This window comes from Leptodactylus fuscus, chromosome 1, assembly GCF_031893055.1.
Source record: "Leptodactylus fuscus isolate aLepFus1 chromosome 1, aLepFus1.hap2, whole genome shotgun sequence".
NCBI classification, from domain to species: Eukaryota; Metazoa; Chordata; class Amphibia; order Anura; family Leptodactylidae; genus Leptodactylus; species Leptodactylus fuscus.
The window spans coordinates 92,052,209-92,073,890 of NC_134265.1; the positions used below are offsets into that span (position 1 = coordinate 92,052,209).

The 21,682-nt window shown below is 43.2% G+C and overlaps 2 protein-coding genes across 2 annotated transcripts in view; both read left to right on the forward strand.

Annotated features, from left to right (window-relative positions):
- LOC142203115 (aldehyde dehydrogenase, mitochondrial-like) overlaps nt 1-9,173 on the forward strand; it is a 35,830-nt gene extending 26,657 nt beyond the window's left edge. The window contains exons 10-13 of the mRNA XM_075273609.1: nt 2,666-2,830; nt 4,071-4,228; nt 6,345-6,459; nt 7,171-9,173. Of these exons, the coding sequence (XP_075129710.1) occupies nt 2,666-2,830; nt 4,071-4,228; nt 6,345-6,459; nt 7,171-7,203 (471 nt within the window). The 3' untranslated portion in view covers nt 7,204-9,173. The remainder of the gene's footprint in view (nt 1-2,665; nt 2,831-4,070; nt 4,229-6,344; nt 6,460-7,170) is intronic.
- A 7,880-nt stretch (nt 9,174-17,053) lies between these two features.
- The window catches only part of LOC142203104 (aldehyde dehydrogenase, mitochondrial-like), a 34,498-nt gene continuing 29,869 nt past the window's right edge, over nt 17,054-21,682 (forward strand). The window contains exon 1 of the mRNA XM_075273598.1: nt 17,054-17,281. Coding sequence (XP_075129699.1) covers nt 17,153-17,281 — 129 coding nt within the window. The 5' untranslated portion in view covers nt 17,054-17,152. The remainder of the gene's footprint in view (nt 17,282-21,682) is intronic.

Here is a 21,682-nt window from a genome sequence, read left to right on the forward strand (position 1 = left end):
TCTGCTAATGGATTGCACACATTCCACATAAAGAGACCCTGTGCTCCAGATACCCCTATCCTCGGCCAACACCAGTGCGTTCCAGCCTTTATAAATGACCCTCTCCCATCTCACTGGGTCTGAGAAATACAGAACTTCAATATGTGATTTCTGCTCCTTTTGTACTGTTGTGTAACCTGTCCCTTCTAAAAGTCAATGCTCCTGAAGATTGGAGAATGGCCAGGGTTGTACCCATACTTCCTTAAGAAGGGTAGCAGAGAAGAAGGTTAAAACTATAGACCTCATTAGTAGTAAAAATAATGGAAACCCTTCTGAAAAAGCTAGTTCACCACCTGAAAACCAACTGTATGCTGGATCCAAAACTGCATGACTTTACTGAGGGCAAAAATGATGGATGAAGGTTGTGCCATGGACATCTGGATTTCAGCAAGGCCTTTGACACTGTACTTAATCCCCGGATAGTTCAGTGGATTCGCAGTTGGCTGATGAATAAATATCAGAGTGTTGCTGATGGTGTGGAGGATAGAAATGTCACGAATGACGTACCTCAGGTCCTGGGTCCAAGTCTTTTTACTGTTTGTAGGTGACGTAAGAGAAAGTTTGAGAAATAAAGCTTGTCTGTATGCCGATGAACCAAAAGTGTGTAATAGGGTTGATACTCCTGGAGAGGTTTGTAACATGGGAAAATATCTAGTTTTACTGGTTGAATGGTCCAAACAAGGTTGTAGGGTGCACCTCATCTAAACGCACACCTCTTCATAAATCAGGTGCACTGTGCGCCTGCACACTGAAATTTATCAAACTGGGATAAATAATAAGGAATTTAGTTATATCATCCACACCCTATTAATGAAAGTGTCATGGGCAGCGAAAAATTGAAAAAAGTTGCAAAAATGTTGACTTTTTACACCAGATAACTGGGATGCAAAGCATCAAAAATCTGCCTCAATGTCTACAAATGTAAGACAATGCACTTGGGGAGAAGGAACTCTCTATTGGAGTATTTTTTGATAGTTCCATGTTTTCCAGGACTTCAGAAGACAAAGGTCTAGGGGTCAGCAAGTGGCAGGGAATGCAAGTAGGATGCTCAGTTTTATTACCAGTAAGAAGAGAGGTTGTGATCCCACTGGTGAGACCACATCTGGAATAATATATCCTGTTCTAGAGACCCCACCCACAAAAGATAAAATAGAATGTGTACAAAGGCAGGCTACAAAACTGGTAGAGGGTATGGAGCATAAACCATATCAGGAGAGGCTTAAAGAACTTAAAGGGATTCTACCATTAAAAATCTTTTTTCTGTGGCTAACACGTCGGAATAGCCATTAGAAAGGCTATTCGTCTCTTACTTTTAGATGGGATCTCCGCCGCGCCGTTCCTAATACTGCTTTTTACCGGTATGTAAATTAGTTCTCTGGCAGCGATGGGGGCGGGCCCCAGCGCTGAAAATGCGATGAGGGCGTCCCCACAGCTGCCCGAGAACAGGATCCTGCGCCACCTCTATCTTCTGCTGGATTCTCCCCTTCTTTCTTCGTCTTTCTTCTGGTGCCTGCACAGTTGGCTCTGCCACTGAGACACTAGTAGAGCCGACTGCGCATGCGCGCAATTGCGGCCTTGGAACTATGGCCGCGCATGCGCAGTCGGCTCTACTAGTGTCGGAGCCGACAGAGGTGAAGCCGCCGAAGAAAGAAGGGGAGGATCCAGCAGAAGGTAGAGGCGGCGCAGGATCCTGTTCTCAGGCAGCGGTGGGGATGCCCCCATCGCTGCCAAAGAACTAATTTACATACCAGTAAAAACCGGTATTACTAAGGAACGGCGCGGCGGAGATCACATCTAAGGTAAGAGACGAATAGCCTTTCTAAAGGCTATTCCAACGTGTTAGCCACAGAAAAAAGATTTTTAATGGTAGAATCCCTTTAATCATGTTTAGCCTTGAGGAAAGAGGGAAAAGGAGTGGTGTGTGATCACAACCTTTAAATATAATAAAGGAATAAATAAGGTTCAGGTGAAAAACAACACAAGTACGAGGGGCACAATCTGAAATTATTCGGGGGAAGATCAGAGCCAATGTCAAAAATATTAATTCACTGAAAAAGTAGTTGAGGTTTGGAACAAATTTCCAGCAGATGTGGCTGGTAAATCTACAAGAGATAAACCCATGTCTATCCAAAGGTAATAATATAAGGGCAGACTAGATGCACATGGTTGATTTCTGCCATCAGTATTCTAGGTTTCTATTTTTTTCTTGCTGATTTTGTTACCAGCCCAGCCTATACATTTTTGCGGTGTCTATCCTGCTTCTTAGTTTTGCCTATCTATTGCTTACAAGCTCCACCTGCCTCGACCACTACACTTTTTGGCTACAATTCCTCCCTGCCTCCTTTCTACTGTATCTTGGTGTGTACTTTGTTAACACAAACTACTTTAGGGTGCACTTGTGGGATTGTCCATGTCTCCTTGCAGTTAAAAGGGTTATACAGACCTAGAAAACTATGGCTTATAGAATTCACACCACTCCTCTTTGCCGGTTGTGTTTTGCAATGCCTGTTTTTTTCTTCAGATTTTGTACCTTAATATGACCTTGCGAGTTCAAGTCTAGGACTCTTACAATGGAATCATTCTAGTTGGTACTAACTTACATTGAATGTATAATTTTACCTTTCAGGTTAATGAAGAACAGTTCAAGAAGATTTTGGGCTACATCAAATCTGGAAAACAAGAAGGTGCCAAGTTGTTGTGTGGCGGGAACCCTGCTGCAGATCGTGGCTACTTTATTCAACCCACAGTTTTTGGAGATGTGTCTGACAATATGACCATTGCTAGAGAGGAGGTAAAACTCTTTCTTTTTATTATAATCAAATTTGATTCAATATACAGATGTAGCAGAGCTAACCTGAACTTCTGTAATAGGTTAAACTGTTACAGTGAGAGATCTCATCACAGAAGACAACAAAAAAATGAAAAATCATTGAAACAACATTTTTTAATGATTTTTCTTTTTTTTTTTATTTTATTTATTTTGTTTTTTAATGACTTTTCATTGTTTTTTGTTGTCTTCTGAAATTAGTTAATTTCTGTAGCAAGAGCTGTCATCACAGAAGCTTGGGTTAACTCTGCTAAATCCCTATCTTGAGCCAAGGTTTATCTGATTTTTAGAACTGTTTCCATTTGGGTGTGATTCCTAGGTGTCTCTTTCACAGGATGCAGTTTTAAAATTGGAATAGCTTTTGGTTCCTAAATACAAAATAAAGCAACTTTCTATATGGTCTTCCTTGAAAATAAACAGAGTCTATGGTTGGGTTTGCATTTGTGACAGAGGACTCAGTTGTAGATGGTGATGTAGATGGAGAATTGGCAAAGTATGCACAATTATTTTTCTCCATTAAAATGACTGATACCATGCCTGAACCTCTAACAGATTAAAGTATAAAGTCAATAGGGTTTGCATACTCGCTTGTTGCCAGTGTTTGTTTGGTCTTGTGCCGGTGCCTAAATTCCGGAAGTCCTCAAACTCCTGTGATGGCTGAGACCAATATGCAGCTATGGAGATCACTGGAGAGGGACTGGCGACGCCACTCAAATACTTGGTTCCTTGTCAGCAATTAGTCTCAATGATCTCATGAGGCAGAGGACATCAGGCACCAGCATGAGACTGAACGGGCACCAGAAGGATAATATAGCACCAAGAACAGGTACGTATGCTAACTTTTTTTTCCACTTCCCTTGGCCTCCACAATGATTACTTCAATACCTTGACATCCTCATGAAGGCTCTGTGCACATACCAGTATTTTGAGGTGCCCCCTGTTCATATCAATAGGAATCAGTAGCTTTTTCTTCTATCTGAACACCTATCTTCGGGCAGATTCCGCCTTGCATAACCCATTGAAATCAATGGGAGGTGGAAAAAACACAATATACAAGTGTGTGTAGAGAGGTTTAGCTGACGCTGACGTATTTGTTAAGTTGCTTTAATTTCTAAAAGTAAGCAGAAAGAAAAATCTTTTGCTCATATTTTGCTGGGACATCAGAAAAACATGCCTCTGTAATCTGCTTCTTTTTCCTTTTTAGATTTTTGGACCAGTAATGCAAATTTTAAAATTTAAAACCATTGAGGATGTCATTGAGCGGGCGAACAACACTATGTATGGACTGGCTGCAGCCGTGTTCACAAAGGATATTGATAAAGCAAATTATGTGTCCCAGTCACTGAGAGCCGGAACAGTTTGGTGAGTTTCCAAGACATACCTAATATAATGGTTTTATTTATGTTCCCATTCTTTACATTGAGGAACATACATGGCGAACCCCTCCTCCTCTGTATAGTACTAGTAATAATACCCCCCTAATAATACCCCCCACCTTTCAATCCAGCCACTGAATCTGATTGCTTTGTGTGTTTGATCAACTAGGAAGATAATCAGCTATACTGAACCTGGTGACCTGGTTAAAAAAGAATTGTATTGCTCTTAATTGAAAAATTCCAAAATGTATTTTATGCAAACCAGTCCTTTTGCAATCAGAAGTATAAATTGCCTTAAAATAGTGTGTAAGAGACTCTGGAGGCTCCTAGGATTACATCTAATCCATTTCAAATTGACTAATGTAGACACAACTTTAGTAATGTCTCAGACCTTGTTCACATCTGCGTTTGGATTCCGTCCAGGGGAGTCCGCATGAGTTCACAATCTACTTTCCTGTCCGCATGATTCGTGCGGCCAGCACATGGACTCCATTGTAGTCTATGGGGTCCATGTGCTTTTACTGCACAGCGCTTGTAGTTGCGTTCCGTATTCCGTTCGGTGGGTCCCCATACCGACTCTCCAAATGGAATACCAAACGCAGATGTGAACGAAGAGTAACTTACAGCAAAAGATATGGCAATTGGTAAATGAACACACTGCATTATAGGACTTGTTTTCCACTTTTTAAGATTAAAGACTGGTCTAAGGATTATCCATTATATTAGTAGAAGTGCTTTGTAGATATGGTATGTTTTGTTTTGCATTTTTGTTTTTTTGCTTAAAAAAATTTTTGGGACTGCTCCACAATACTAATTATACTAGCAAAATAGAAATTTGCTTTGCAAACATTAAACTTGTTGCTTGCCAAAGAAATCCATTTTTTTAAAATCTGATCCCAACAGCCACAGTCTAGAGAACTAGTTGTGAAAGTTCTTCCTTCATCTCCTCTTGCAGGAGGGTGGCCAGTTTTCTAATATAAATATCAGGGAAATCAGATCACTAATGTTGCAGTTTTCCCTACTGACATTTACAAGTACATCTCAATAAATTAGAATATCATCAAAAAGTTTATTTTTTTTAATAATTCAATTGAAAAAGTGAAACCCATATATTATATTGAGTAATTACAAACAGAGTGAACTTTTTCAAGTGTTTATTTATGTTAATGTTGATTCTGGCTTACAGCCAAGGAAATCCCAAAAGTTATTATCTCAGAAAATTAGAATATTATATAAGACCAACTGTAAAAAAAATTATTTAACACAGAAATGTTGGCCAAATGTCATATGGATCAAAATAGCATTATTCTCCATGTACATACAATATACTGTTGGTTACCGTAATTCAAACTTTGGTAAATGGTTAGGTACACTTTTTAACGTGAGCCTACATAGTGTAAAGGGGGAAGAATAACTGAAGAGAATCCAAAGCAGCTGCATCATAGATTAGGAAGTTCTTGGAGAACGTATTCACAGTACAAAAGGAATGGCTAAGGAAGTACCTGAAGATGGCTCCAGCAACAGCCAGGGCATCATTCTTGGTGGTGCACAGGAAGAAACAAATACTATCATGTTACGATCTGAAGATACCGATGACCTGTGGTGAGGTAGTGGTATCACAGAATATATGTTGCACATATTAACCAGTTATTGACCACTGAACGCATCATTTGGCTGCTAGTTTGGGGAGTGTGGTGGAGCATGCGAGGACCCCGTCTAATGCACAACAGGTAATGCAGTGGCTGGAGAATTTCTCAGGACGGGCATTAGAGGACCTGTTATATCACCAAACATTTGACCCTCTTGAGCAGATTTATTTTTTGCAAATAGTCAGACAAATGGGCCGGACTTATTGAAAAATGTGTTGTCTACAAGAAAGCGGGCAAGGCTTAGGATGCACAAAAAAATTGCTCCCGGACTCCCTTCAGATTTACAGTGAAGAATAAAAAGTGAATGTATTGGAAACTTGCATCTTCTCTTGGAGCTAACATCAAAGATATTTGCTGCTTTTTCTATAATCCATTTGTAACATGAGTTTGAAACCATTTGTTCTCTATGTGCATTCAATTATTTTGTGGATGTTCTTTATTTTTATTTTTCAGGATCAATTGCTACAATGTCATAGGAGCTCAAGCACCATTTGGAGGTTATAAAGCTTCAGGCATAGGAAGAGAGTTGGGAGAGTACGGCTTGGAGGCCTACACAGAAGTGAAAAATGTGAGTGCTGCAAAAAGTTGTGTGCGCCAATACCATTATTGTTCTAAAACCATTGTAATATACAACTTCCATTAATACACTGTTGTAATAGCTTGCAGTTATACTTCGTTTTTTGGGTTTTATTTACAATGCTTGTAGATATACCACAGCTAACACTCTAAGCTGTTAACCAGTAATACATGCTTAGTGCTTAGTATTAGCTGCAGAGATTCTCTGTGCAGATTACACTACGTTCACACATGCGATCAGGTTTCCATTCTTCAGGTTCACTTAGTGAACCAAAAAACGGAAGCCCAATCTGCTTAAAAAGAGGTTACCCATGTTAACTGCTTTCAAGCAGAATTTGAGATGGAATCCCTGAATGGGCACCAAGCTCAGGTGTGAATCCAGCCTTAGCTAATACATTGACTTTATTGACATAATACATTATGAGATTTTAAATCTGATCTAAACATTGCAGAACTTTTCAGTGTTGAAAAATACATGTGGTGTAGATATGGAAAGCTGCTTCTGGCAGTCCTTCCTTAGGATTTCCTTCTGTGCAAATCTGCAACAGAATATACACTATAAGTTTTGAATGGCAATCTCAGTGAAATCCACACGCATTACAGTTACTCTGATGTGCATGTATTCTTACATTAAACTTCCTTGTAAATTACATCATACAGGATTTTGGGCAATCTCCAACTTCTCTTTTTGTCTTTATTACAGGTGACCATTAAAATTCCTCAGAAGAATTCATAAAATCCAAGTTGTCTTCTAGTTATGGATTTAATTTTTTTTTGGCACGCTTAAGTTTAACCACTTGCCTCTAGAAATCCTATTCTCCTACTAATATTATAAATCCTATCCTATCCTCCTACTCCTATACTATACTAATATTATAAATGTGAAAGTTTGGATGTTTGTTACTCAATCACGTAAAAATGGCTGAACGGATTTGGATGAAATTCGGCATATAGATTGTAACCTCTATTAAATTAAAATATAGGCTACTTTTTATCCAGGTAAATTACATAGCTTCACGACTGTTATGAATTTATCTCCATATACTATATTAAACTGCCCTTGCCTGCAGGAGTATTGTTCAACTAATTGCAGTTTGCTGATAAAGCCAGGTCTTTTCTCTCTACGGAGTCCATTCTGTACAAACATTTACATGTTATCTGATCTGCTTCAGGCAGAGTGCTGACAAACGGAGATGGGAAACTGGCAGTTTCCCAATTTTAAACATGCCAGGAAAAAATCTAATTTGTTGCAAAATTCTAAAAATACGGGCGCTTTGAAAGTAGCCAGAAGTCAACAGGCTTCTCCTCAAGGCGTCAAGTGGCTTTAAAGAGCAGCCGAAACGCCAGAGCAGGCGGATCATCGACGCCAACAACACGCTCATTATATGGTGTCCCAGCGAGCTGCTGAGATGCCAAAAGAATCACAGGCACAGCGCGGGGAACAAGTCCAGCAGCAGGACAGCTTGAGAGCTGCCGAAACGCCGGAGCAGGCGAACCATTGACGGCAGCAATTTGCTGAATAAAGGCGGATCAGCGACGCCAGCAACACGCAGACGAAGTCGCGGGCAGAGGCTAGTGTGAAAATAAACAGCTTTTCAAGATCATTAAAGGGGTTTTCTGGGCAAAAAAATGAATTTTTTGAAAAAAAAAGTCTGTTAGTGCTATTAATAGGTTAATAAGTGCACCCAAATACCTTTAGCAGTGTTTTGAGTGATTTCTGGGTTCTTTGACAGCTCCTGGTATCCTCTGCATTTGTTTACAACAGCATCTTCCTGTTCTTACAACTTCCATGATTTCTTCCTCTGCACTTAGAACAGTATAATGTTCCACAGTGGCCCCTACACAGTATAATTTGCTCCACAGTGGTCCCTGAACAGTATATTATGCTCACTGGTAGCCCCTGCACGGTATGATATGCTCCACATTCGCCTCTGCACAGTATAATGTGATCCACTGTGACCCTTGCACAGTATAATATGGATTGTGCATATGCAGTCCGTATTATACTGGTAGCGACCAGTAGATTGCGTCAATTTATCCTGGACAACTACTTAAAGCATTTCTTTTAAAAATTGTTTTCTGTCTTTAAAGGGGTTCTCTGGGAATAGAAAAACTGAGCAGGGAGAAGATAATAGTTGTAGTAAAGGGGTGGGGGTTGTAGTTATATAACCACTCACATCCTATTTAAGCCTCTTCTACCCCACTACAGTCAGTGTCCAGGTATGTCTGTGTAAAGCTCCGTCTAATAGCGAAGACATTATGTTGGCTGTCATGTTTACAGCCCAATATCTTATGTCAGGCTGTGTTCGCCATGCTGCTACCAGTCCTCCTAAACACACAGAGCTGCTCTTACATAGCTTTTCCTGTTGCCACATACATCCTATCCTAGAGCGATTTTCAACTGTATAAACAGGATGATGGCCATTTTAATTTAGCTCAATGATGCAACCTACAGAAACCCAGCATTTTTTAGTAATTTAAATACATTATATTTTTTTTATATGTTATTTTCTTCCTATTGGTGGAGAAGTTCTTTAACATTTTTTCTTACATAAAATGATACATCTTTGTTCTACCTGTATGTGTAAAATTCTCCAAAGGTTAGAATATTATACATTTATGGCTGGTGGTGTAATGCTCCATGTATTCAGTGCATGATTGTATTGTGAATTAGGACACTGAGCACTTATTTCTATACAGATTTCTACAAGCTTATAAATTACTTGTAATTCTCTTCATTTTCCACACTTTTTTTTTGCAATAAAGTTCAACAGATGATTGTTTTTTGATGAACTGATTCTTCTATTTCGCAACCTTCGTTTTCTGTCACCCCAGTGTCACATACGGGACATCCTAGCACATGATGTGACTGTCAGTGGTCAACTCACTCCACTCCTTCAATCTTACACTAACCCTTCACACAGTCTGTAATTTCAGTGTAAATCAAACCAAACCCCAACACAATCCACGCACCCTAAATACACACTGCCACCACCACTGATCGACTCTGCAGTTTCAGTTGTAACCTCACTCACATACACATACGTCTCCTCAACAGTCAGACACAAACTCACTTCAAAAAACTAATTGGCTCATAGAACAAGTATCTTTAAATTTAACAATTTAATACCCAAAGGGTTCAGTGCTGTACATAAATAGAAAAGACAATGAAACATATGACACACAAGCAAACAGACTTAAAAACAAAAGGAAGAAAATATATTTAAATTTCTTTGAAGGAAGCTTGGAGGAGAAATATGGCTGCTATTCCTGTTTGTTTGCTGACTTCCAAAGATGTCACTTGTTACTGAAATTTTCAATCTGTTGTGGCTTGTGCTGAGCCATACCTCCTGCATGGATGCCCCCCTCTCTCACTCCCTAAGGTGTGGAGGATGAACAATCTTCTTCCGGAAAAGATGAAAGTTCTATCTTCACTTTGTGGAGCTGTGTCTCTGTGGTTAACTCTGATCACGACTCTCCTCCCTCTGGATTCCTGACCACCCCTCCTTCTGACCTGGCTTGTATGTAGTATACCGATAAGACTTGCATAAACAATACATATATATATATATATATATATATATATATATATATATATATATATATCACAATTCATTGCCACAGGTTTCAACCGACAACCAAGGGGCTTTGAGGTTTCTTCCATAATTCAGTTCACACAATGTGGAGCAGCGCAGGATGCTAAGCTTCTGGAGTTCTGACCATAAAGTGCTTGCACAAGTTTTGCAGTTTTGCAGCAACATCTCACCTTTGCTATGGAGGCATTTTCAAGTTTTGAGTTTCTGAATGTTCAGAAATAACTTGCTATTATTTGCATTATTGTGGTCAGTCCAAAAAAATTGGGCTTGCACATGGATTGTGATTCACAGACACAATACAGTTGTGTAAATAAGGTTATCTTTCATTGTACCTTCAGATTTTTAGTACACGTTTAACACTTAAAAGCCTTTTTTGGTCCCTAAATATAAATTGGCTGTGGCAAAGAAACCCTAAACTTTATTAAAAAAAAAAAAAAAAAAAAAAAAAAAGGGCAAAGCACAGATAAGTGACTTTTTTTTAACTTTTATTATTATTATAATTATTATTTTAACCCCTTTCTACAGTATCACCAACATGCAGGGTGCTATACCAACGTATAAGTAAAGCACTGAAGCACTAAAGCATATGTACACTCCACTAAGGCTGAGTTTTTTGGTCAGGAATCCACCTCAAAATCAGCCTCCAAAAAGCCACCCAATAGAACTCTAGAGCCTTACTATTATTAGCTTGCTTCTGGTGTCACTTGCCTAGAAGTTACATGCTCTTGCATACAAAAGACTTAGGGCTAGTTCACACGGGGACTTGGAGGAGGATTTTGACAGCGGAATCCACGTCATAATCCTTCTCCATACAATATTAGTCTATGTAGACTGCTGGCTTTTTTTTTTCTGCTAGCAAATTTTTCTGCTAGCAGAGAAAAAGAAGTGACATGACCTTTCTTCAGGCATTTTCCGTCTGAAGAAAGCAATAGAAGTGAATAGGAAGCGCAAAACGCGCGTTTTTTACCACGCGTTTTTTTTTGCAGCCCGTTCTCTTTAAAGGATGGGAAAACCGCCTGGAACCTTTTGGAACCGATTTTTTTTTTAAAAAAAATTCTCCACAAAAAGTGGGGCAAGGTCCAAAAAACGCCTTTACAAGGCTCCCGGCTATCATGCCAACATGATGTCGGCCCTGGAGCATGCTCCAGGCACCGGCGATCACCGACAAAATGGCCTAGGCGCCTGAGGGGTTAATGCCTCCGATCGGTGTGGGCACCGGAGGCATTAGCACTGGGTGTCTACTGTGTCTGTGATAGTAGACACCCGGCAGCTATGGTGGCCGCCTGACTCCTAGGTGGCCGCCATAGTTAAACACCCGGCATCAAACTATCATCCCGAGGGCCACAGTTGGCCCGCGGGCCGCGAGTTTGAGACCCCTGTTCTAAGGGGAACTTAGAACTACAACAAAAATGGCGCCGGAGCGTGCGCTACTGCGCATGCGCGGGATTTGAACACAACCAGTCGAAAGAAAAGAACATCAAGGCGTGGAAGAGTGAGGACAAGAGGACGTCGCTGAATGAAGAGGAAGGCGTGACAGCAAGACGACGTCCACCAGTGCACGAACTGCCCACCGTGCACGGGTAAGTATGATTTTATAATCGTTTTTAGGGTATTATTTAAAAACGGGGGAAGCTTTTAAAATAAGATTAGCAGTGCCTGAATAGACTTTTTAAAGGCTATTCAGGCATAATTTTGCTGATAGAGCACTCTAAGGCTATTCCTACGTGTCAAGCAGAAAAAAAAGTGTTTTAATGGTAGAATACCTTTCCTGCTGAGGCCTACATTCTCACACAACAGTGTCCTAAGGTAGGATGTGTAGTTTTTCAATGCTTGCTGTATGCCTGCAAATAACCTCACAGCTTTTAATAATACCCAAGGGTCATTAATAAAAATGGAAGGCAACCTGTATGTAGAGAAAAATCCCAGATGTAAAACTGCTGGAAGACTTCTCCATCTTCATTAGGCTCAGGAGATTTGCAGTGATCATCACATCAACATTCACAGAGGAGAGAATAGGTCAAGCATTCAAAATGATTTCTGTTAACTAATGACAAATTCACACAGGACTATTACTGCACCCAAAAAAGATGCAGCAAGCGTTAAAGAGATCCTATCACTCAGACATAATTTTTTTCTAGTTACCACATCGGAATAGCCTTAACAAAGGCTACTCTTCTCCTACCTTTCGTCATCTTCTCTGCGCCGCCGTTCGCCTACAATCCCGTTTTTTCTAGGTATGCAAATTAGCTCTCTCGCAGCACTGGTGGTGGGCCACAGCACTCAAACAGCACTGGGGGCGTCCCCAATGATGCGAGAGAACTCTCCCCAGCGCCGCCTCCATCTTTGTCAGAATTGTCATCTTCAGCCTCTTCTTCCAGTGGTAGCTTGTAACTTCTAGGCCTTGGGCAGAGCAGACTGTGCATGCCCACAGGCCACAAGAAAATGGCCGCTCGCACAGTATTGTAAACGGCCATTTTCTCGTGGCCTGTGGGCATGCACAGTCTGCTCTGCCCAAGGCCTAGAAGTTACAAGCCACTGCCGGAAGAAGAGGCTGAAGAGGACGCTGCTGAAGAGACGCCCCCAGTGCTGCAAGAAAGCTAATTTGCATACCGAGAAAAAACAGGATTGTAGGTGAACAGCAGCGTGGAGAAGACTACGAAAGGTAGGAGACGAATAGCCTTTCTTAAGGTTATTCCGACATGGTACCTAGAAAAAATTGTCTGACTGATAGGATCCCTTTAATGCTATTAATGAAGACAACCTGAAACATCAGTTAGTATGGTTAGTTAGTATATGGTGGAAACTGTTAGAAATGATGTTCACGCTCTAATGACATTATTTATATGTAACACCATAGCTCTAAACCTGTAAAATGATTTCTGAAGTTTTAAAGGTTTTCTCTTGATCAGTTGCCAATGGATAAGTCCATGAATTCAGGAACTTCTTTGGTCAGAAACACAGTGGTTATTTCCTTATTGTGGCCGAGTTATTTCTTCTTGTATGTAGTGTCCCTACCTGATAACCTGTTAGCAATAAGGACATCATAAGATTAATGAGTCAAGCCCTGGCAAGAGAAGAAATGCCCCTAAAGCCCTTTTCAGCATATTTGCATAAGAATAAACCACTGATTTTCATGAAAATGGCGCTGCAATGCAGAATAAGAAAGACATGATTGGAAAGTGTACAAACAACCAATCAAAGGTTCTGTCAAATCAAATCGGCTTTATTGGCACGTCCAAATGGATATTTGGCATTGCCAAAGCTAGTAAAGTGTGTGTGTGTGTGGGGGGGGAGTTGGAGTCGAGGGGGAGAGTATGGGGGTGGGGTGGCTGATTTGGGGTATAACAGTCCATGGAGTCTTATCTTCCTCTTAGTTTGTGCCCGCTATATGGGGAGGTGGGGTGGGGTGGGTGGTTTACTTTGATAACATTTTTTCTGTTGACAGACTCCCTTTAAAGGGATTGTCCCATCGTGACAATCCCCTTCCCTATGTAACAAAACAGTCTTTCTGAATTTGTTTTATCACAATATATAGTTTGACATCCTGCAATAAATGTCTTCATTATAAAGAGAAGCACAATAAACAAAGCCTTAAACTACTATAGGAAAATGAAATGATGTATCCTTTATAGTGTCTGGTTGCTTTAGGATCCATGGCTTTAAATCATCGGATGAAAAAGTCCTGCAAGGATAACTTTTTGCCCACCAGGTATAATGGACCCCGGACCCTCAGGTCGGTGACACGTGATTACTGCTAACCCTTGGTACGTTCCTCAGGTAAATGAAATTTGGTGGGAAATCATCTGGATGATTTTCATTCTGACCTGGTGACAGTTTTGATTGGGTGATGGGCTATAGGGAAGTTGACTTTGTGGGCCAGCAACTGTCATTTCATTGGTTTAGGAGGGGGTACATTTATATCCAAATGTCACGGCTTTATTAGAAGGGGGTTAGTCGCTCGTTTTCAGTAAGTGGACATCTGATGTTTATATAGAAGCTTGAGTTTATGGCTAAGCTGTTTGAAGTTTATATAAATTTTCTAAGTTAATTTAATTACCTTTAAAGGGATTCTACCATTAAAAATCTTTTTTCTGTGGCTAACATGTCGGAATAGCCTTTTGAAAGGCTATTCATCTCCTAAATTTAGATGGGCTCTACGCCGCGTCGTTCCTTAGTAATACCGGTTTTTACCGGTATGTAAATTAGTTCTCTGGCAGCAATGGGGGCGGGCCCCAGCGCTGAATATGCGATGAGGGCGTCCCCACGGCTGCCCGAGAACAGGATCCTGCGCCGCCTCTGTCTTCTGCTGGATCCTCCCCTTCTTTCTTCAGCAACGTCACCTCTGTCGGCTCTTACACTAGTAGAGCCGACTGCGCATGCTCTCAATTGCGGCCTCGGAACTATGGTCGTGCATGCGCAGTCGGCTTTCTCAGCGCTGGGGCCCGCCCCCATCGCTGCCAGAGAACTAATTTACATACCAGTAAAAACCGGTATTACTGAGGAACGGCGCGGCGGAGATCCCATCTAAAGGTAAGAGACAAATAGCCTTTCTAAAGGCTATTCCGACGTGTTATCCACAGAAAAAAGTTTTTTAATGGTAGAATCCCTTTAATAAAGGCCTTGGCCAAATTATATTTCACCACCAACAAAGTGTCAAGTCAATTATTTATGTTTTATTTATGTACTAGCAGTTACCCGCGACTTCGTCTGCGGGTTGGCGGTGGCGTTGAACCACTTATATGTGTTGTCCTCCCATCTCTTCTTCCAGTTCCTTGTCCCCCCATCTCTGCCCCCAGTTTCTTGTCCCCCCATCTCTGCCCCCAGTTTCTTGTCCCCCCATCTCTGCCCCCAGTTTCTTGTCCCCCCATCTCTGCCCCCAGTTTCTTGTCCCTCCATCTCTGCCCCCAGTTTCGTGTCCCCGCAGTTTCTTGTCCCCCCATCTCTGGCCCCAGTGTCTTGTCCCCCCATCTCTGCCCCCAGTTTCTTGTCACGCCATCGCTGCCCCCAGTTTCTTGGTCCCCCATCGCTGCCCCCAGTTTCTTGTCCTGCCATCTCTGCCCCCAGTTTCTTGTCCCCCAATCTCTGCCCCCAGCCTCATGCCCCCCCATCTCTGGCCCTAGTTTCTTGTCCCTCCATCTCTGCTTCCAGTTTCTTGTCCCCCCCATCTCTGGCCCCAGTTTCTTGTCCCTCCATCTCTGCCTCCAGTTTCTTGTCCCCCCCCCATCTCTGCCCCCAGCTTCATGTCCCCCTTCTACATCGGCCCCAGTGTAGTAGCACTCACCCTGGCCACGCTCCCTCGCCACTGCTTTCTCCGCTCACTCAGTGCATATAGTTTCGGGCTGCTGCCTGTGTGTGGCGTCAGGTTGCTATGACGCCGGGCCGCGCTCTGCTGCATCTATGACACACACAGGCATTGCGCGAACTATGTGCACTGAGCGAGCGGAGACAGCGGCGGGGGAGTGTGGCGAAGGTGAGTGCTACTACACTGGAGCCGATGTAGGAGGGGGACATGAAGCTAGGCAACGTGGTTGATCCGTGGGGACACCCCCCTTCCCCATGGGACACCCCCTCCCCCCGCTGCACTGACCTGTATGTGGAGTGTCGAGTGCAGCAGCCTCCTCCGTCCGTGATGCGTGCAGGTGGCCTAGTATAGCTGCGGCTCCGGGACGATGTGGGCTGCCGCCATCTTGTTCACGGTGTCCCTGCTCAATCAGCACGCCCACATTCAGCCCCCAACCTATGATGCCGCAGCCCTGGCTCTATAGCCCGCCCACAGCCTGCTCTGCACCAATAGGAGGTGCGTGGACAGACCAGCGCTGGCGCCATATTTGAAGTAGTCTACTACCTTTTCCTGGCAAGTGTGTGTGTGTGTGTGTGTGTGTAAGTGTGTGTGTGTAATTTCCCCAAAATCCATTCAGCCGTTTGGCTGTGATTGAGGAACAAACATCCAAACACACAAACATCCAAACTCACAAACTTTCACCTTTATAATATTAATAGGATTTATCTATGATATGTATAATATGTAATCCCATGGGGTCCGTTGCTCTCTGTATGTAACTACAATTGTTGCTGTCTGATTGTCTGTTGTTCTGGTTCTCCAAAGGTCCAGAACAATGGACAGCTCAACCCAAGGTGTGACCTTAGCGTCAGTCCCTTTCATGCTAGGTTCACATCTGCGTTCCGGTTTCCATTTGGAACTTGGGAACCCCCCTGAATGGAAACCTAATCCGCATCCGCGCTGTAATTGTGGATAAAAATATGAAAATCTGTTCATGTGCATGAGGCCTTAGTAATGAACCTGAAACATGCCTGTGCATTTGTGGGTTATGACCAGGATTATATCATATTTATAGAAAGGACTGCCGTCAAGCATTTCGGGGACCCTATACAAGCACATTTTGTTTGGCCCCCTGGGACGTACGTTACCATTTTCTATCCTGGATACATGACTTGGGGGTCTGGGGTGGGCAGGTTAGGTGACGGTACAGGTGGGCATGCTCCTGCTCCAGTGATATAACCGAGCCGCATATACTGACATATACTGAGTGGGCTCCTGGTTTATACACAAGTGCACACAAGTCCTCTTCTCTCCTGTACCGGATATGTCAGTGCTATACAGACCTGCTTGTTCTATAGGGACTATACAAGACCAATGTAATTATAGGAGAGCTGTGGACCCCTGCCCTGATACGCATGCACGGCGCAGACCCGGGGATTCCGAGTCTTTATACTAATGTTATGACTCCCTGGAGAATTGGGGAGGGGGCGACAGTTGACAGGCGACCGCACCGCACACCCCGTCAGCCTGCAGGAAGGTCAGGTACAGGATAGTAGCAGCGGCTCAGGCTTTCTTTAGGGCGGAGCAGGAGCTGTGCTCTCTTCCTATTGGTCAGTTTTAGCTGTAATGTCTGCCCTTATTGGCCGGGAATCTGAGCACCTCATAGCCTTGACAGGGGGCGTGGTCTGAACGGTTGGAAAACCATTTCAAGTTTGCACAAGTTTCCCCCCGTCCGTGTTGTGGAATTGAGTGGCCGGACTGCTGCGAGCTCTCTCCGGACAGGCTGTGTACGACTCACCGGCTACACCATGCTGCGAACCGTGCTGGGGAAAGTCTGCTCCAGGGCATCTCAGGTGCCTGTGGGGGTCCAGGTCGCCAGGTTTTCTGCTGCGGCCATTCCTGCCCCCAACCCAAAGCCAGATGTGCAATATAACCAGGTAATGACCCTATGATTGTGTAGACGGGGACAGTGCACAAGCTGCATCTAGATGAGATCGGTGCGATGTCGTTGTGTGAAGTCGATCGCAGTAGATTTCCTGTTATGGAATGTAATATAAGCTGCAGGCGGGGTGTAGATCTCCGCCCAGTAGATCCCACAAATTCCTAGATCTGCGTTCCCCATTGTTGACATGGATTATCTTCGTTTGCTCCCCCTGCCAACCCTATAGAATGTGTACTAAGGCCACAGCACAGATCTATAACTACTTCCTGTTGTTTCTTCAGATGTCTGCTTTAAATCCAGTGGATCACTGTATCTGCTGCTGGGACAGTGACTCGATCACTTTCACTGTGATCATTTCGATTTATTAGTGTCATTGCTGTACACGTGGTGGTTATAAGTCATTGCCAGCTTGTTGGTGAGACTAGTTGTGGAAGCCTTGATGCCCAGTGAGCGCCAGTGTCACCTCATTCCAATCTCAATTCAGGCATAAGATTGTAATGATGGAGGCGGTTTTACTGACGTTTCACTTGCTGCATGGCTAGTGGGTGAAAACAAGACATAAACAACACCTGTCGTCAGATAAATTTACTATTGGCTACTACAACGTGTTTGTGTGTATCTGTCCTTTTTGCTTTGATGCTCCTCCGACCTCCCTTTTCTTTTTAGGGTAAGTTCACACGATGTAACGTTGCGCGTGATCTGGCACGTATACACGTGCCGGCAGATGACGCGCTCAAAATGCTCCCATTCATTTCAATGGGAGTTAGGAGCGTATACACCGCATTATTTTGCGGCCGACGTGTATACATGCCAGATTGCGCTCCACTTTCCTCCATGTGAACGCACCCTAATGTATTCTAATGGTTCTAATTGGGGGGGCAGGTTGTCTTGGTCTCCCAAGACAAACTTGGCAGAGAGGGAGATGGAAGGACAGGAGCCAAATATGTGGAGAAAGAAGCATTTTGCTTTCCTAAGCAATATTCACTGTTGAAAACATCTCATTCTCAGGGTGTGGGGAAAAAAAAAAAACCTTATGTCTAAAATGTTAAAATTCCCTCGTGTGTACAGAAAGTGAAGACAATAAGAGTAGAAAAAACTGCTGTGTAATAGTATCTGAGCGTGTGTACTAAATGAAACTGCATTCTCGGCATTTCCTAGTGGCAGTGTCTTACAATCACAGTTGCCAGTTGTCAGGTAATTTACTGACAGATTGATTCTTTTACATTAAAGGAAATTAGAATGGCAACAATAACAGAACTCTACATAAATGTTGATGTTTTTTTTCCTTTGTTTGCTTTCTATTCTGTGCAAAAATTGAGATGTTATCAAAAGAAATAGAAAGGGCGGAGATGGCACTGTCAGAAAATGTAGAAAATTTAAGCCGTTGTGTTCAGTATCTCTACTTACAGTGTATTAAGGCTGCTCTTATTTGCCTTACATTGAAACCTTGGAATGGAGGATCACCATAGACCTTTGATTTTAGTCATCAGATCCTGGTTTCAGCACTGTCACCTGCGTGTATGGGTTGGCAGGCAATCATCTGATTTCAAGATAAACACAGGAGGTACATGTTAGAGGTTTCCCCCTTGGGGATGAGCAGCACCAGAGACATCTGACAACCTCTTAGCTCTCTGTATGTAAGGCTAGGTTCACAGAAGTTCTCGCCGTACATTTGGGGATTCCGTTCCCCTATTCCGCTTCAAAAAATGTAGAGAGAAAGTCCCGCATTTTTCAGGCAGAAACCCTGCAGACTCCATTATAGTCTATGGGGTCTGAGGGTTTTTGCGGGGAAACCAATTTTTAAGTGGACTGGGTTTCCGTTTTTCAGGTTCCCAAGTGAACCCAAAGAATGGAAACCTGAATGCTATTGTGAATCTAGTGTCACATGCGTGTTAAGCAGAGTCTGTCAGGTCCAAAGTGCCCCCAAACCAATAATTGTGCCATGTATTTGGGGAACATTAAAAGAAACATATCTTCTGTGGCCAGAAACCAACAAAGGAGTAATTATCTTTTTATGAATATGCAAATTGGTGTGAAAGTGCTTCAGGGGCGAGACTGGTTTGCCTACAAACTGATAAATAGGTGCCAATGTTTTGCCCTTTTGTCGTGATTGACATTTTTAGCCTCTGTCTGCTTTACAGTAAATGATAAATGAGAATAGATCCTAACATAAAGGGATTCTAACACTAAAGATTCATGCACAACCCTGGGTTGTCCCAGTGGTGTACCTAGCCTCTCTGCTGCCTGAGGCGGCCGATCAAAAGACGCCCATTTCCCCCCCCCCCCACCACCTGAATACCAGGGGAGGGGGCGATGTTCATCTTTTGACCGTCCGCTTCAGGCAGCAGAGGGGGGCGCTAGTGGTAACATTACAGTGAATACAATGGAGCAATATATTTTGCAGTAATACTTACTTACATTGTCTTCCCACATTTTCCATCTCTTCACTTTGGACCGCCATGACCACTTCTTCCAGCTGTGACTTGACTCTATAAAGTTTACAACACAGACCTCTTTGACCCCTCACTTCTCCACAGCGGCCACTGCAGCCTATATTATGCCCCACGGTGGCACAATAGACTGTAGAGCATAATAGAGGTTGCTGGGGGGTCACAGTGGGGCATAATAGAGGTTATAGGGGCCACAGTGGACTCTGCAACATCTATTGTGCCCCACAGTGGCCCACCCCGAGTATAATAATCAGAGACCCAGGGGAGGCGAGGGAACATACTTAATAGAGATGAGCGAGTAGTACTCGATCAAGTAGGTGTTTGATTGAATACTACGGTATTCGAAATACTCGTACTCGATCGAGAACTACTAGCTGTTCGAAGTTAAGATTCGATGCAGAACCAGCGTTGATTGGCAGAATGCTATACATTGCCAATCAACGCTGGTTCTTCTCTTACCTTTAGAAGGCTTCTCCCTGCGCAGCGTCCCCGCGTCCTCTTCCGGCTCTGCATTCACTCTGCCAGGCAACGGGCCTGGGCAGAGCCGACTGCGCATGTCCGCTTGTAGTGCGGGCATGCACAGTCGGCTCTGCCCAGGCCCGATGCCTGGCAGAGTGAATTCAAGGCCGGAAGAGGACGCGGGGACGCTGCGCAGGGAGAAGAATCCAGCCCGACCCTCACTCATGGACTTAGTAAGTAGAATTTGATCGAATGTTGCGTATCCCTGAAACGAGCATTCCCCCCCCATAGACTATAATGGGTTTTGAAACCCATTCGAACAGTCGAACAGTGTGCGGCTGTTCGAATCGGATTTCTAACCCCGAACATTTTAGTGTTCGCTCATCGCTAATAATTAACAGTTTTAGGGCTCGTTCACATGGGGCAAGAGAGGGCGGATTTTGGCGCTGAATCCACATCATAATCCGCCCCCTCACAATGGAGGTCTATGTAGACCGCTAGCTTACTTTTTTCTGTGAGCGTCATGTTCAGGCGAGCTGCCCTTCCTTCAGGCAGACTCCGCAGCTGATACAGCAGCACCCTCCGGACTAGGCCCATTCATTTGAGCCTACTCTGGAGGGGGAAGCCGTGACTGTCATGGCAGGTGCATTTTGGTCCAATTCTGAGACTTTCCCGCATCAGAATCAGGAATAAAATACGCCATCCCGCTCCTCGTGTGAACTAGCCCTTACTCACTTCTCCGGGATCCGATGTTAATCCTAGCAGGCTTCGTGTGTTAGAATGGCCCTCGTCAAAGTCCAGACCTAAATCCCATTGAGCATCTGTGGCAAGACCTGAAAATTACTATTCACAGACGCTCTCCATCCAATCTGGCTGAGCTTGAGCTATTATCCAAAGAAGAATGGGCAAAAATCTCAGTCTCTAGATGCACAGACCTGGTAAAGACTTACCCCAAAAGATTTGTATCTGCAATTGCAGTGAAAGGTGGTTCTACAAAGTATTGATATAGGGGACTGAATACTTCTACTTTGATAAACGACCAGAATTCGGGAATAACACTGCGCTGACTCCAAACGTGTTTAATTCAAACAACGCACTTTATTGGATTTCAAACACACTAGTGTGTTTGAAATCCAATAAAGTGCGTTGTTTGAATTAAACACGTTTGGAGTCAGCGCAGTGTCATTCCCGAATTCTGGTCGTTTATCCCTGTTATGCCACCCGGTGTAGGTGTTGGGTTTCCTGCTGCTCATCAGTGCTCCAGTTCATTACTGTCAATACCTCCAAAAGGACTGTTGGAGCGGACAGAATTTGGTCGCTCGGTACAATTGTTTGTTCCATGTTTATGAATACTTCTACTTGTCACACTTTTCCGATTTTTATTTGCTTAAAATTTTGAGAACTATGTATCATTTTCCTTCCACTCCACAATTATTTGCTACTTTGTGTTTGTCTGTCACATAACCTCTCAATACAATACAGTTATC